General features: G+C 39.8%; 1 protein-coding gene across 1 annotated transcript in view; it reads right to left on the bottom strand.

Annotated features, from left to right (window-relative positions):
- The window catches only part of LOC136409251 (inactive rhomboid protein 1), a gene marked incomplete at its 5' end in the record, with an annotated part of 46,850 nt that overhangs the window by 3,906 nt on the left and 26,589 nt on the right, over positions 1–16,355 (bottom strand). Inside the window, 10 exons of the mRNA XM_066390635.1 lie at positions 200–454; positions 684–960; positions 1,478–1,566; positions 1,650–1,676; positions 1,749–1,926; positions 3,205–3,447; positions 3,599–3,999; positions 5,007–5,289; positions 6,304–6,456; positions 6,699–7,178. Coding sequence (XP_066246732.1) covers positions 200–454; positions 684–960; positions 1,478–1,566; positions 1,650–1,676; positions 1,749–1,926; positions 3,205–3,447; positions 3,599–3,999; positions 5,007–5,289; positions 6,304–6,456; positions 6,699–7,178 — 2,386 coding nt within the window. The remainder of the gene's footprint in view (positions 1–199; positions 455–683; positions 961–1,477; positions 1,567–1,649; positions 1,677–1,748; positions 1,927–3,204; positions 3,448–3,598; positions 4,000–5,006; positions 5,290–6,303; positions 6,457–6,698; positions 7,179–16,355) is intronic.

Consider the following 16,355-nt stretch of genomic DNA (forward strand, 5'->3'; position numbering starts at 1 on the left):
TATAGTCACATTTATCTATACTTGTTTTAACTTCAGACGTTTTTGGACATTTTCCTTTGTTACTTACTATTTCAAAGGTTGGTGAGAACTACAAGTGGATTTTTTGAATTTGATCTAACTGTGGAATTGTTGCCGTTTCAATTATGCGATACTAATATATTGCTTAAAGTATAACTATAAAAATTTTCTATTCACTTACGTCTGCTCTATACGGAACGAATATCGCACTAGCCAAGTTTCCCGCCACTCCTGATCCGATGTAAATAATTGCGATCCTCAAGGAACCGGTGAGTTTCTCCAAATCTCGCATCAGGAAGTATTGTACCATGACTGTGATGATGAGCTGTAGGACACCCGCGTGGAGGAATAATGAAGTCCACAATCGGTAGATTTGATCGGGCACGTCCGGAAAATAGAAGGGAATCATGCCGCAGACGTCGTTTAAACAGGACACCTGAAAAAGATTTATGACGTGATTATGCAAATTTATCAGAAAATTTAAAAGAGAAAATAGTACAAAGATTGAGCGGAAAAGAATGTCACAGAGAAAGAGATTGTGGAGAGGTAGAGATCGGGGGGGATGGAAGATATTTACTTAGATCTCTCTGCCCATCTACCTCCATCGCTTTCTCTTTCTTTTCGTTATCCTATGCCCTTTCAAAAATATCACATCAAATTGCTACCTGTGAGCACAGCGACGCCTCCTCGTGGAACGTCCCCCGAACAAAATCACAGTACTCCCTGGTAGTTATACGACATTGGCCGTGGATTCCGATACAGCATGGATGTCCGATCACTTCGCATACCATATGCTCGACTATTTTGTCTCTAGGCGCGCTTTTATCCCTACGATTGGCCACAGCGTTGGAAATTTGATGGTTCCTTTTACGACAAATCGGCCACTTGGTGATGTCATCTGGCCACTCATAGGGGTGGACTGAGGCTGGGGCGTCGCAATAACTAAAAATGTTGAAAATAGTAACTATATTAAGAAAGTGTCTAAGTTGTGACAATGATTCTTTAAATGTGGCTTACGAATATGTTCTAACGAGTGTATTAATAAATTTCTCGTCAAGAGTGTTGTGGAAAGGTTTGCACACATGACTTGTACGTATTTAGTAATTTTATTGTCCAATTTAGCTACTGATGGTGATGCTGCTTTTGAAAAGAATGCGAGTGGCGAAATGGAAATTAAGTTTTTTTACTAAGGCGTATGTAATGCCAGTATTAATGAGCAAAATGCAAGAAACAGTATCAAAAAACGCCTCTTTTCAATACTGTTTTAATTGTTGTGTTGTGCTTAATTAATACATGTTTTCATCGCGTCAGGGAGGTAAAACTTTCAATATGATTGCCAAATCGAAAGAGTAGTAATTAATATCATCTAGTTATAGTCTGTTAGTATTATATACTAACAGTATACAATATTAACAGCATACTAACAGTATTAAAATGTCGAAATTGCGCTTGAACTTACTTCGGATCTAGACCGCAAACTGAGCCAGATATACGGCCGCCTGGACCTTTTTCCCCTGGATTCCACTTCTTCCATGTTGATATGGTTTTCTATGAATAAAATATAAGTTTACTTATTTAAACAAAAACTATTCTCAGTGATTAATTATTAATAAAATTAAATTATTACATACACTTACGGTCTGCCGTAATCCTCTTACCTTTGGAAGCAATACAAGAAAATTCTCACAATAAGTTATCAGAATTACGAGGGCAAAATGGTAAAAACTTACAGAACAGTCTGCCTGCGAAGACTGCACACAACCTGAATCATCGTTTCGGATACAACACGCCGTCTCCCTCTCCTTTTTCCTAGTTTTCTCAATTTGCTGAGTCACCTTATCATCAACCCTCATGCAAGGAGCGAATTTGGCGCCTAAATGTATCAAGTCTGCAGCCCTAGGACCGCCCCTAAAATCCAAACATTCAGAATATAATGGAATTCGACATAGACATATAAACTCAATTTTTAAGAATAAACAAGTTCGAATTGGAAAATTCTGTATTAGAAAGACGTCAAAATCCGCAAAACTTCTGACGTTAAAATTTGTTATATTTTCATCAAAGGAATTTCCATGAAAACCAAGAATCTGGGGAACGTTTCCATGAAAATTCAAGCCTAAATCCTCGTTCATGTTGACTCAATTGGTTTAGTTGATTCATATTGGTACGCACAGTAAAACAATGCTTATCGTGCGATGTCGCTAGGAAATATTTCACAATAGATTTATGATCGAGCGAAATCCCGGTGTAATATGAACACAAGCTTTAAGTGTTGCAACGCTCGCCTGCTGCAAATTCCCTGAATGTGAACTAATATGTTCAAGGAGTAAAGGTTGTTTATTCTTTTCTAAACCCAGTACATTGGGCACCTTAAGGAAACAGCAGCTCTGCAGCGCGTTATTGCAGCGACTGCATTTCGCCGTAGCGCCGACTTAGGCCCTATTTCAACGTAGCTATGGAAATTAGTTCGCAGTTGAAATTAACGGCATATTAATAATTTCTCTTTCAGAATGGTAAGGCGTAATACGCTGGAAACTTGGGATTTTGAATCTTTCATTTTTAAAAGACCAAAATAGCAACTGTTTGGTAAATCAAATTGTCAGGCAAAAACCAGTGAATTGTCGGAAATGTGTCCATTACCATTAAACCTGCTACATTGTCACCGGTTAAAAATGAACTAATGTGGGTAATTTTGGCATCGTTCGAATGCGGGGTTTGCCAATAAAATGCCTCACTAAGAGATTTCTTAATAAGAATTTTTTAATAAGACACATTAGTTTTCTTAAATGTAATAATAATATTTCAATAATTAAATATCGTGGTTGGCGGCATGTGGATAAATTGTTTCCTAATTTAGAATAAAACGTTTTGCTGGAACTCCATTCGACTTCTTCGTGCGGCCTTTTGTGAAAGAACATGTGCATGTCAATAGCTTTCGAAACCGCAAAATGAGGTTGCAGGCATAACGCATAATTTATACAAATGATGGTTACAAATTAAGGCCAAATAATTGACATTTGTTATCATAGCCTTGACGGTCCTTCAATGAGGTTCCACGTGAAATGTTAATATTTCCTCTTCAATTTAATATAAAAATACTCTTTTGAAAAACTTAATAAATGTACTTTATTGAAGAATTAAAGTAAAACCGTTTAGTGGAACACACTTGACTCCACTAAAACTTACCAAAAATTCGCCGGCTCCATGTAATCGACTTGCTGTAAACTTAAGCTGGTGACTAGAACTTGTCCGGACTTGGCTTGAAGATCCACGCCGAATGGGCCGATCCCGTAGCATATGATCGAGATGAAAAGCACTAGAATTTGAACTGTCGTAACCCAATATGTGAAATATGGCCTATGATCGTCCATGTCGTCCAATTGGGCTTGTATATGTTCATCTCCCACTACAGATTTTCGATACGAACGTCTGCAAAAAAAACTAATTGTAACTACTTTTTTAATGTGGAACAACCATTTTTTGTGTTTGTTAATAATTTGATAAAATTTGCATTCGTATATGTTATTTTAACATACCTTATTCACTATTTAAAACATTTTTTAATTCGATTTTCTCTTACCTAAAAAACCTCCCAATCCATCCCATTCCATACTGCCTTCGGTTAGAGTTATCCATAGTATTTGCTAGAATATTAGAGGTAATCCTGGATTGACCCAAAACAGTTCTTCGTTCCGGATGCCTCAAAACCACCCCTTCTTGCTGCCATCGGGCCCCAGGGACAACTGCCGAATACCGATCTTGTTCTCTGATTCCAGGTTCAACTGCGCGAACTCTTTCTGTGCGATCGACAGTGTCACCTTGTAACGATGAAGGTCTATCTGATCTTTCGAAGAAGGCCTCCGCTTCTTCTTCGGGGGATGATAAGTGGACGTGGGTTGAAGTTTGAGGGACTTCTGGTGGGAAGCTGCGAGACCAACTGGTTTGGCGTGAACGGGGTCTTGGACGATGCCTGGTAAGGGTCTGCAATTGGAGGATAATTTTTAGTGGGGAGTTGAAGATATTACACATATAGGTGCAATTCTGTTGCAGCAGTTATTTACCTAACGAGTGCGGAAAGTGATAGTTTACCGCACGCTGATTATGGTCGACCGAATGATTCGAAGCCGCGTTCGGCCAGTAAAGGCACTTTCGAACGAGTTAGGTACAATGTTTTTCTGTAATTAGGTTAGTTCAAGTTAAAATTTTGAAACTGACGGATCCTACACTGATTTGCGTGCGGTAAAATTTTTATCGCACATGTGGTACTTCGGCTCGTAAACGAGCGTACTGAAGCCCCTTTCTTGTACGCTCGTAGGAAAAATATTTTTCACACAATCTTAGGGCAGACTGCAAATTGAAAGTGAATTTTAAAAATGTCTTTTAAACATGGAAATTTAGAGTTTATCTGATGTTTTGTACAAATTTAGTCCGAGTGCTATTTTTTTTTTACATTATGTTCCCGAGTTAAATTTGGAAGCTTAATTTATGTCGCTCAATTTAGTATTTTCAATTACAACTCTTATTTCGTCTGTCGCACCACGCTTCGCAACAAGAACAAAAGCCCCTTAATGTCATCATGTTTCATTTCGGCTGACACGCAATCTTGGATCAAACGAACACAAAACGAACCGACCGGGGGATTTAAAATGGGATCCCGACGTTCCCTAATTCGGCAGCAACAAATTTCTGGATGACGGAGGGCGTATTTTAATTACAATTCTCAGCTAATAAATGGCAGTCTTTTAACCAGCCATGATGGAAACAAATTAACATCGAGATTGAGAATATTTCAGATAATTCAATTAAAAGTTTCCCTGGTGGAGAAGAACGGGAGCCAAGTTTATTTCCCGATTGTTAAACCGATAGACCTATTATGGGGAATTTGCTTCGGATAAACTTCGCAGCCCCGTTTTACATATTATTCAATGAACTGAACGATTTTTTTCTATTTTTTTTGTTTTAATTCTAAACAGAGAGAAACTTCTTACCGTTACGACATAGTTTAGTCCGTTCCAAGTCATTCTGGCCACGGAGTCCTTACGGCGCAGGCTCGTTCCGAGTCGCTCGGTGCCATCAGCCACGTCCAGTTCGCCGGGAAGGACATCGGGGCGACCCGCCATCATCTGGCCGGAATACGAAGCTCCAACAGTAACTTCTGTCACACTCGGAGTCACTTCTGAAGCTGCCCTTCGGGGCCGGATACTTGCAGAAAGCGCCGATTGGGGGCGGTAACTTAGAGTCGCATACTGGTCCTTTAAGGGACCCATTGTTCTAGGATAAGGTACAGTAGATTTTAAATTATAAATTGGTTTTAAAGAATTCCTGTATCTCAATATTAGAAAAAAGGTACGAAATTTCGCGAACTTGACGACTTGATGACGGTAGCCGTGGCAAAACTTAAAACACAAGGGCTTTACGGGTTGACCCAATTACCGTGTTGTGACCCCTTTATACACTCATTTTAGAATAATGGGAATTACATCAAACGCCACCTTTGCATTTAAATTAATTTCGCGCTACAATCCCTTAATCTCTCTAATGCCCAATTACTTAAGCCCCGCGGCCTAATTTATTTATAACGGCCATTACCAGCACTCTTCGTGCGGTAAAAAACCACGTCCGCTAATTTTTAGCGATAATATTAAGACGCCATAAATCGGATTTAATGACCGCAAGCTGTTACTTCTCCGTCCCGAGCCCGGATTTAATTTTCAAGCCTGATCGGTATGGGCATTTTTTAATTCGTTTTTATTGGCGGTTTTCATAAATTGGGGGCAAATCGAGTTTCACAACTGCACGTCGGCCATCATTAATTTTCAGTTTGGAGGCGCTGAATTCTGCCGGGAGCGTTAAATTAAAAAGTATTTAATAGAGCCATTAAAAGGCAAAAACACTGCATTAACTATGCAAAAACACTGCTACATATTAATACCCTCCTCCGAGATTGCGGACCGAATTTATAACTTTTCCGGGTCGGGCCGAACTTTCCATATCAATTCTAATGTAAATCGGTGGCGGTATTTCTAGAGAGGCCTCGGCTCTCCAGTTATAAATTCAGGGAACTGTCATCTGATGGTTTATATAAACATTTCGTATGCAACCGCGTTTTAATATTAAGTCTACGCCGCGTTTATTGCGAGAGACGTGCCCCGTTAGCTCCGAGACTTTAAGATTATTCGGAATGAATATGTCTCTGACAAAGATAAGCGGAACATTGGTTTAATCCAGGCAAAAGCAAACAAAACGACTGAAATGTCGGGAGATTTGTGCATCGAAATTACTAACCTCGAGGCCATTCTTTTCCTTCTATCCAGCCACCTTTGCTTCTCCTCCTTCTCGTTTTCCTCGCCAACACCAAAGAAATTCGCTGTTTCTTTCTTAATGTAATTCTTAATCATCTCTTTCCTGCTCACTGATCGATGTAACGACGGTCGTACCCTAAAAAAACTTTCTAGAACAACACCACCAAAAGCAATTGAAAATCAAATTTTCGCCGCAGAGAATAAACATACTACGAAGATTAATATGTATTTTATTCTACTGCCAAAGGGGGGTAAAGTTGCTTTTTTAGCATGTTTACACCGCAGATAAATCAATGACTTTTGTCCTTTGGGAAAAAGGTTTTGGAAAATCAAAACTTATTGGTAAAAAAAATCGATCCGAAGCTAATAAAAGCATACCTATTTGGTACTCTTTCACTCTGAGTATAATTAACTCTCTTAGTAGCTCCAATTCTCTCTGGAGCCTCTCCCCTGGATCCTTCCGCAGTAGTCGAATCAGCAGGCGTGGCAGGTAAAGACACAGTCCTTTGCACTGCACTTCTACTGGCCGAAGGCGTGGCCTGAGCGGTGCTCTGTACAACAGAAGGTGCGACTTGCAAGTTGGAGGCGGTCAGCACCGATGCAGGAGTGCTCGGATGTGATTGTATATTCTGCGGGTTTTGTCTCAACCTAAGGGGCGTGTCCTCGCCGGTGGAGGCGGAGCTCAAAGCTGATTGCTCAGTACCAGAGCTCGAGAGCATAGTGGTAGGGGTGAGCGAACGCTGATTGGTCGGAGTGATGCTTCGATTGGTTTGGACATGGCGAGGCGTCAATTGGATGGCTGCTGATTGGTCGTGCTGTTGGGTGCTGGGAGTTTGACTATTAGGAGTCGGGGAGCGCCTGGAAGACGTTATTAGTTTTAGAACTGAGTTAAAATTAAAGCGTTCAAATGTCAAGAAGTCAAGTTAAATTTGCTTGAGAAAATAAAACAAACATTAAGTCAACTACAACGGCTGCCTTAAAGTTGGTAATGACTTTAAGAATGTCGGTTTTTGAACGTTTAGAATGCCAGTAAGTTTCGGGGGTTATTTAAATATGCACCTATTTAAATTTTAAGTTTTATGCATATTACGAATATTTTCAGAATTGTAACGAAAAATAATCTGTCTAGAACGGAAGCAAAGGAAAAGTTTCAGTAGTATTTATTTAGTAATTAAAAGCAAAGGCTCGTTCACGAGAGGCGTAGCATCCCAAGGCGCGTGTCCTGAATAACTAAAAACTAGAATTTATTCCGGAACTTTTTAAAAAGTTATTATTTTTATGGCTTTTGGGCTTTAGCTTCGTGCAAGTTACGACCGGCAGTTTACGTGTCTCACGGCAGCTGCGTTCGAATCAACAAAACCAGCTGCGCTTTGCTCAAAACTGACCCTCGAAAACTCTTCCTCCAGATCGACCCGAAGAAGGTTTATCAAGAAGTTTTAATTGGAACTAATGAATTCGGGCCGAAATCCCGAAACTAATTTACCGCAGACAATGTAACGTGCATATCGGATTTCGAATGAAGTTTTAAACTAAACCACAACGATTATCGATCGAAGGGGCATTACGCCCCACGAATTTTAACGTCGAATGGTATTTCACGGGGGACCCATTTACGGCCAAAATTATATGCAAATCAATTTAAATAGAGGTTCAATTAGCGAACGCCATCTATCAGGGGTTTCCGTTCATTATGCAGCCAGTTACGAAATGAAAACTAATCTATCAGGATTAGCTGATGATGGAGATTTTTCGTTCCTGGACGCAGGTATTCAATTTCTTTCGCCAAAAATGGAATTTCCCCATGGAAGCGCGACGATGTTATAACGTCTTCGTACAAATCGAATCACTCGGAAGTACACAAATGGCTTCTTCTAGATAACACGCGTTTCAAGAAATTCTTTTAGAGGTATTTCGTTGGGCTGAAAGCCAGTTCAGAGAAACTACCGAATTTCGCCGATACTTTCATCCGATGGTAGACGCCGATCCACGCATTAAACTGCAAAAAAATCGGTCTTTGTTCTTTCAATTTTTTAGCTGTAAATTTTGAAGAAATTAGTCCGTTCCCGCTATTTTTTTGCAATAACACGCAATTTTTCCCAGAATTTTCAATAATTGCATTTCTCAATGTGAGCTAGATTAAACGGGAATGTTAACAACATTATACGGAAAGCTCCCACAAATTCTCCGAGTTTAATCAATCTAAAATTAAATTTCTGGAAATCTATTTTTTGGGGCAACGAGGGTTGCGAGTTCGGCAATTTTAAGGAAAGTACTGCAGCGCATTTCTCCGCCGAATCGGATAAACATACATTTTGGGTCTCAAATCGAACACATTACAGAGGAAACACTCTTGCGTTCTTGTGCTTTCATGCTCTCCATAATTTTAATAATAAAACGTCTCACTTTTCATACCGGCAATACCATCCACACTCGGGAAAAAACTCCAAGAAATTTTCCTACTTTTCAAGGCACTATTTCTACCATTTTCACTGACAAAAGCAGGCGATAAAGTTGCGGACTTATGCGGAACGCAGTAATATGGCGTCATGTGTTGCGGATATACAGACATTTAAAAAATTTAATTTTCAGCTCCTTCCTCGTCTCTCACACACCATTGTTTGGCCAAAGTCCGTGTCTAGGAATTTAATTTCGTGCCTCTGGCACTTTTCGAGAAACTGCCCGGGAAAAGCTCAATCTTACACAGTTTGGCTCGCAAAAAAGTGAAGTCTTATCGATAACGTAAATCGATAGCGTTCTTTCACTTCCGGTCCGCTGACCCCCTTGCATCATTAGCAAACTGCTGAACGTTTTACTCTCTTTTCCATGTCCCGGCCATACATATACATGATTGGGCCCTTTTATCCCTCGGGAAAACCCCTTTCAACAATCGGGTTTACTTGGGTTACCAACCAGTTAATAGGAAGTCTTTTTCAACTCCATGTGGCGAGGGAATTCTGCCGTGAAATCACATAACTTTATATTGACAAAAATAAACAGGAATCGATCATCATCTTCCACGAGTGTGAAGATATAAAGACGTCACTGAAATTAGAGCTGGAGTCAATCGAGGGCTCAAATCGGCTCAGGAAACGGAACTGGCCGGCCGGAAGCCGGAAGTCGAGCGTCATCCGTCAAAGAAGCGGAAGTCAGAAGATTCGCCGCGGTTTGCTTTATGAGCGTAAACCGGCTTTGTCGGAATTTGCTTTATAGTAATTTTATTGTTTTGTCGCCTGCAAGTCCGGTGCCAAGGTAAATGTATTCGTCTTTTGTAATCCACAATCCCAAATATGAACTCAATATGACTTTTTTTCAACAACATCTATTACACGAAACAGAGTTGGTTGGCCCTGCCCACGCCGTCAAAAATACGCTTACGTAGATGCAAGAGAGGCGGAGACTTTATAGTGTGCATGTAACTATTTGAAGGATTACGCGTACCTCGGGCGGGGCATTATTTCAGCCACACCCATTAATGATATTTGTGACTGATATATCTGTTTAGGGGTGCATTAAAATTATTTTTTTTTTTTAAAGAAGCAATTCACTTCAATTAATAGTGGCAGGTAAGACAGCACTTCTTTTGGCAAGAGGTGCGGCCTGAGCACCATTCTGCGCTCTAAGAGGCGTGGCTATTTTGCGAGTTTTACACCAAACTAGGGGGTGTGCCCTCGCTAATAAGGGTGGAGCATGAAACTTATTACTCTATACCACAGCACGAGAGCATGGCTGTAGGGGTGAAAGAGCTTTAACCAATCAGAGTGAGGCTTTGATTAGTTTGGGCGTACCGCGATTTCATGCATAGCTATTGCTTTGTCCTTCTGCTGAGGGACTGGTGTTTGACGATTCGGAGTCAGAAGATTCATCACGGTTTATCTTAAAAGCGTAATTCGGTTTTGTTTAAATTTTTTTTACGGCATTTTAAAAATTTTTCCGCTTGCTAGTCCGGCGTCAAGAAAGGTACATTCATCTTTGGTAATCTACACTCGCACATATGACCTCAATATGATTTTGTTCAACAGCATCTACTCAATTTAAAACTCATAGTCCTATCTTGGCCACGCCCTCTATCGCTGGAAAAATACGCCTACGTAACTTGGATAAAAGTTAAGCTGATGCAGTACGCATGTCAGAACTTACCTGATTACGTCTAACAAGATGTGTACAATGAACAAAACCTATATTTGCATATAAGATTGCGCAAAATTGGTGGAGCACTCAAAGACATATTCCGGATAAAAATAAAAAATGGAGTCTATTTATAAAAAAATATTAGAACTTTCTGGAAGTTTCATATATGAATATGTCAAAATTTACATAAGTGTTGTCAAAATCGGAAAGAGAATTGAAAATGAAGTGTGCCTCGACAAGTTTATTTTCAATGCGTGAGAAAGGCGGAGCTTGTGCTCTCCGCATTTGCCCGATTGCGCGTTTTTCAGGGCGTGAACTGCTTAAGACACACCCACTAATAAGATTATTTATAGGCTTTGAAGGCGTGAAAAAATGACTCTTTTATTTTTATTTGTGAACATTTCCCGATTTAATAACGGTTAAACCAACAGATTGCAAAATCTAATTGTCTCAATAACCGTCCAAAACAACGCTAAAGAGCAATTACGTCAATAAGGATATCTCTATGGTATCGGCAAATAGGGGATGCAAAATTATGCAAGTCAGGAATTCAAATCATGCGGACGAATTACCATGCAGCTGGGATGGATTTCGGCTTCGAATACGATTAATACTCTGTTGATTAATGAGCTTTTGAAACACCAATCGACGATACACGAGAGCTTGTTTCACCAAATATACGAAATATTCAGTTCAGAAAAGTCTTCTGTGTAAAGAGTGGTTGAACAACCCGAACAAAAAGCCGAAAAGAGCTTGCTTTTCTGTAAAATTGGGCCACGCTAATAAATCAACCCGGATCCGGAGGTCCAAAAAACCACAGGACAAGCAATAGTGATATTAAAAATCCATCCATAAAGAGGAGATTAATCCAAATTACTGTCAAGTAAACCGTCAGTTCTTTTGCTGTCTAGTTGGGAGTAGATAAAGTTAAACGAGTTAAAAGTTTCTTATCGAGTCGGACGACGGGTCTCTCTTTTGCATAAAACTCCATTGCGGTCATCAATTTTAATGACGAAACTCGACCTTATTTCATTCCGATTTTACTGTGTTTCGGTGAATTTATCATTGAGGAAATGCGATGTAAATCACTTGGAATGAGTTTGGAAATTTTGATAAATTGAATTACCGGAAGTGTTGCCGGATTTTAATAAAAAATTAGGAGGACGAACAAACTAATACTGTACGCGCCTCTCTGTTGCACTTTATAGGTTTTCCCAATCGGTGGCAGGGACAGATATCAGCAAAAAAATTCAATTTCTGTTGATTTAAACATCTAAATATCTAAACGTTTTTGCTGTGTTTTTCCTATAATGATGGGTAGCGATAACAACTAGGAAACATAGTTCGAGTTTCAAGGTTAAACTAGTTTAACCCTGTACATGGCATTATTTGTTCCAATTAGTCATAGCCTAAGATCGAAATTTTTCTTCTCTAAACACATGTAAAAAGCTTGTGTCCATCAAGTGAACAAGTTTCTTCCAGTTGTCGTTTTGTCTTGTGGCCTGATGCTGTTAATCATCCCTTCTATAACATCTCTACAATGCCCTGAGCTGTAAGCGTAGCTTAGGACAAACGTCTCTTTTCAAAATTTGCTTCTAGAGTTGAATTCCAAACATAACCTATTTTTCTCGGAAAATTAATATTCTCTTCAATCATTTACTGTGCCCTGGTGATTAGGCGTGGCCCAAAACTAGGCCGCCTCAAAAATTTTCAGGGAGGATCTTAATCGTCGTAGGCATATTCTAAATCTCTGTTTCTTTGATTCGTCTATATTTGTGATGATGAGTAGGCTTAGTGAGGAATAATGTCCATGTAGTCGCCTGGGATTCACAACCGTGTAACGTTTTCGAAAATTCACGTACTTATAGGTTTAGAGTAGAGAAGAGCTACTTTATAATGCTTAGTTACCATATATTTGTAATTAAGAAGTGATTCTCTTTTAAATTGTTGATTTTACATAATTTTAGAACTGTTTTTTAAGCACTATATTCAAAAAAAATTTTTAAAAAGCACCATTAACATCGTCGCTGGGCGGGGGCGTAAGAGACATAGTAATCAAAACTGCAGTCTTATTGGTCGGAGGTGTGGGTCGACCACTGTGGCCCATTCTTATTGGCCAAAAGCGTGACGCGTTTCGTCGTTTGAGCACCAGACGTAGAAGTATTGTACACTTCTATTGGTCGCGGATTGTTTCAAAATTTTGCTATCCAATTCGTAACCGCTGTCTAACATTAAAATTTTGTTATAGATTTTTAAAGCTCACTTTCTATCTACTTAAAACAGTTTCTCCGCTACATTCTCCATTAGCTAGAAGCCATCTCTTGGCATGACCGCAAACCTGCGGTATCAAACCTCTTCCATCCAATTACGGAGAAGTGGCAACGTTGGCGAAAACGCGATTTTTCCTCGGGGAAAACGTTTTCACGTTTCCGGGTTTTCAATTTAAAAGCACAACGCTCGTTCGATCTCTTTTAATTAACGAATTGTAGAAGAATGAGTAGATTTGATATTCAAGTGGTGTGTCATTTCGAGCGCCGAATTTCCATTCACGGAATCAGGAAAATGAGCTGGCCATTGTGAAGGGTAACAAAATAATACTAATTTTCATTTGGTGTAAAAATTTCTAGATATCAGCAGTACGTCCGGGTATTAGCAACCGTCACTCCGGAACATCAATCAAGCCTTTGATGCGGAGCGCGCAAAAACGCGAAGTAATTTTCCCTAAGTACAACGGCCGAGTTTCCATTAACAGGAAGTGGTGGAAATGGAAAGAAACTGTGGAGGGCGAATACAAATTCCGATCTTTTGCCAGCGTCTACGGTTTCGCTTTCTCGGTTTTATTAAACATTCTTTCTCGCACTAGAGGCACGACATGGAACTGAGAAATCTGATTCCATCTTTAATCGAATCTTTTATACAACGAAATGTGTAATTTTCCCAACACTGAAAGGATAAAAAATCACACAATATCGGGACCAGTTTACTAACGTCTTGACACTTACGGGGTACTACAGTCAATAGAAAACCGATTAAACCAGTGGGCCGTAAGCAAATTGGACATGGCCAAAAAATAATGGGAAACATGGGTAAGAAAGACGACCCAGTTAGGCGGATCAATTAAGAACACAACGCCTACCTTACAAATGGAGGACAATAGTTCAGTCTATTAGAAATCCTTTCGGGAATATAATTTTCCTTTTAGAGATATACGTGAGATAGATGAGATTCGGGAACAATGAGACATTGCCCGTGTACATCTGGGAACCTAGTTACCAATACTAATGAAAACCTTTCATTACAGCTGTTTGATCGGAATCCGACAATATCTTTGGAGGTATTTTTTGGTGTAAATTCCTCAGGGGTGAAAATAGGGAAAGCTGGGTATTTCAATTTCAAAAGTCTTTTATGTATTATGACGACATTCCGACGTGTGTATGGAAACCGGAAAGAATAACAAAACTGATATTACCGCTTCCCGTCTTCAGTACTTGCAGCCTAACATAAAAACATATAAGATTCAGGTCAAAATATCCTTCAGAGGGTCGTCTTTGGCGACTGCCGCATTCGTCCCATACCTCCATAAGTTGATAAACAAAATCGTAGTAAGACACGGCCCTCTGACCTTCGCAAATTCCACTCTTTCTCAAACCTTTGAATGAGGTTTTCAATTATCGAGGCATTCCTCTCTTCTGCACGCAATTAACTTTCCCCATTCAAACGAAATGGTGTTTACGCACCGGATCGATTAATGTTAATTTCCCGGTATAATCATCGAAATTATGTATGCTTAGAAGACGTTAAAGGATCATTAGAGGGCTGTTCTAATCTACCAAAGCTCGAATTCGAGCGCAAAACGTCCGGAAACGACATTAGAATGCATTCATTCCCATAAACTACAATGCGTGCTTAATAAATCGTCGTTGCAATTAGGATGCGCATTCCATCGAAAACGCCCTTGTTCCGAAATAAATGAACAGCGAGTAATAAATCCAAACATTGAGGTAAAATCCACACTGCCCTCGCCCTTATAAAACCACCCTTTATGGCGAGATTTATTGTGCACCACTCGAGAACAAACAATAGTAATTAAAATTAGTTTCTTCCTGTAATTAGTATTTAGCGACGCATAAATCTAGGACACTCTGTAGAGCGTCAGGTGCGCAGTGCTCAATGCGCAACACCTATTAGCGCGCAACAACGTTTTAGAACTCAGAAATTTTCTTTTCACGGGCTATCTCGGTTATCGTCGAAGTTAGTGGATTCTTATTGAGATCTTCGTACCTCTGTGCTCGTTTTTATCAGACGATAGTTGGTTTTACTGTCGGCCAGTCGCCTTGGTTTCTTGAGGAGAGGATGTTTCAGGAAGCTGCATTTTCGGATCCCCTCTGCATCCCATTTATCTCTCTAAAACCTTTCACTCTAAAAATCATTGGAGCGTCACGGACTTTTAAGCTCCACCAATTTTCCATTTTTTCTTGCAACTGGTTGGTTGGCTGATTCTTACTTTAAAAGCTTGTTTGCGGAATTGCAAAGAAAGAATCCTCTCTTCCAGTCAGTGACAGATCTAGGGGTAAGTAGCCATATCTCCGCTACGGATCACACATTTTGTTCTTTGGTTTGATGCCTCAATTTATGGCGGGGAAATTCCGCAAAAGAGCACCCGTACTCTTTCAAACTGAGAGCCTCAATTTGGCGCTGATATGGACATTGTTTGCCAACAGAATTCGGAAGAATATACTTTTAATTAAGCCTCAAAGAGATTTCGAACGGCTCAATTGGTTCGCCGGAGAAACTCGCCTTTGTCCGAGTTTTCAATTAAGACTCAGCCCGCTTTCCACCGAAGACATGCTGCGTCACAGGCGGGAGCTTTTCATTAGTGACGTCTTATCGCCGACTACCAATCTTTTATATTTATTGCTTATTGGGGCGAACCAGCAGAGATTCACATCTCTTAAATTTATTTATTTATATAGAACTGTTAAAAATTGTTTGAGATCCGGGGTCCCCTGCTTTGATAACAATCTGACGCTTTTGTGAGGCTTGTTTCTATGGAAATTATTTCCCATTAACCCCCGTACATGGAAAGATTATTTCTTCGAAAAGACAACGCCGCGTCAGTCATTTGTCTGAGTGTCATGGCTCACATGGCTGATTGGTACGTAAGTGCGAGGGAAACAAAAAAATAATGTCACCAATTGGGGTGACTTTTGACCACTATGCTTGACTTGCTTCAAAATGCCGCGTTGCCAGACTTTCAAATTTTCCTTTTTCAATCTAGGAACAGCGGTTCTGGGACCCATGGTTCAAAATTTTAATATAGTGTGTTGTTTTTGCCCGACGAAATTTTTCGTCTTCAGTTCGAGTTCAAAGTTCCTGTTAAGGCTTGCAAATGTCGCTCGGTAGCACATAAACCGTTATTGCTCTCATAGCTGCTAAGAAAATGCCAACACGAAATAAACAGCTTTAAAGTTCTGAAATAAAAGAGGAAAACTTGTGAAGTCGCGTTACAATGTCTTCTTTTCCAAAATGTAATCGAAAGTGAGATTTTGTGTTTGTATAGCTGACCTTAATTTGGAAACTTTCGTTGGGTGCTTACAACCTCAAACTTTCATGGCAACCATTCTGAAAATGATTTAATGTCGGAAAAAATTCTTGCTAGGAAAAAATTTCACGTTAATTCCTCTTCTACCTTTTTAACTTCAAAACAGTAACAAGTAAAAACATCCCATATTCCCTTCCATTTTCTTCCAAATATTTACATTAAGCCTCCTCCTTCGTTTTATTGACATCGCACTTCAGCGTCGTCCCGAACGCAAACAACGCAATATGGGTTAAGAAAATAGGCGAAAGAGAAGACTGGATGCGCTTTCTTAGAGATTTTCAGGCGGCTTCGTCACCCTGGCCCTA

Source organism: Euwallacea similis, chromosome 5 (genome assembly GCF_039881205.1).
Source record: "Euwallacea similis isolate ESF13 chromosome 5, ESF131.1, whole genome shotgun sequence".
Lineage (NCBI taxonomy): Eukaryota > Metazoa > Arthropoda > Insecta > Coleoptera > Curculionidae > Euwallacea > Euwallacea similis.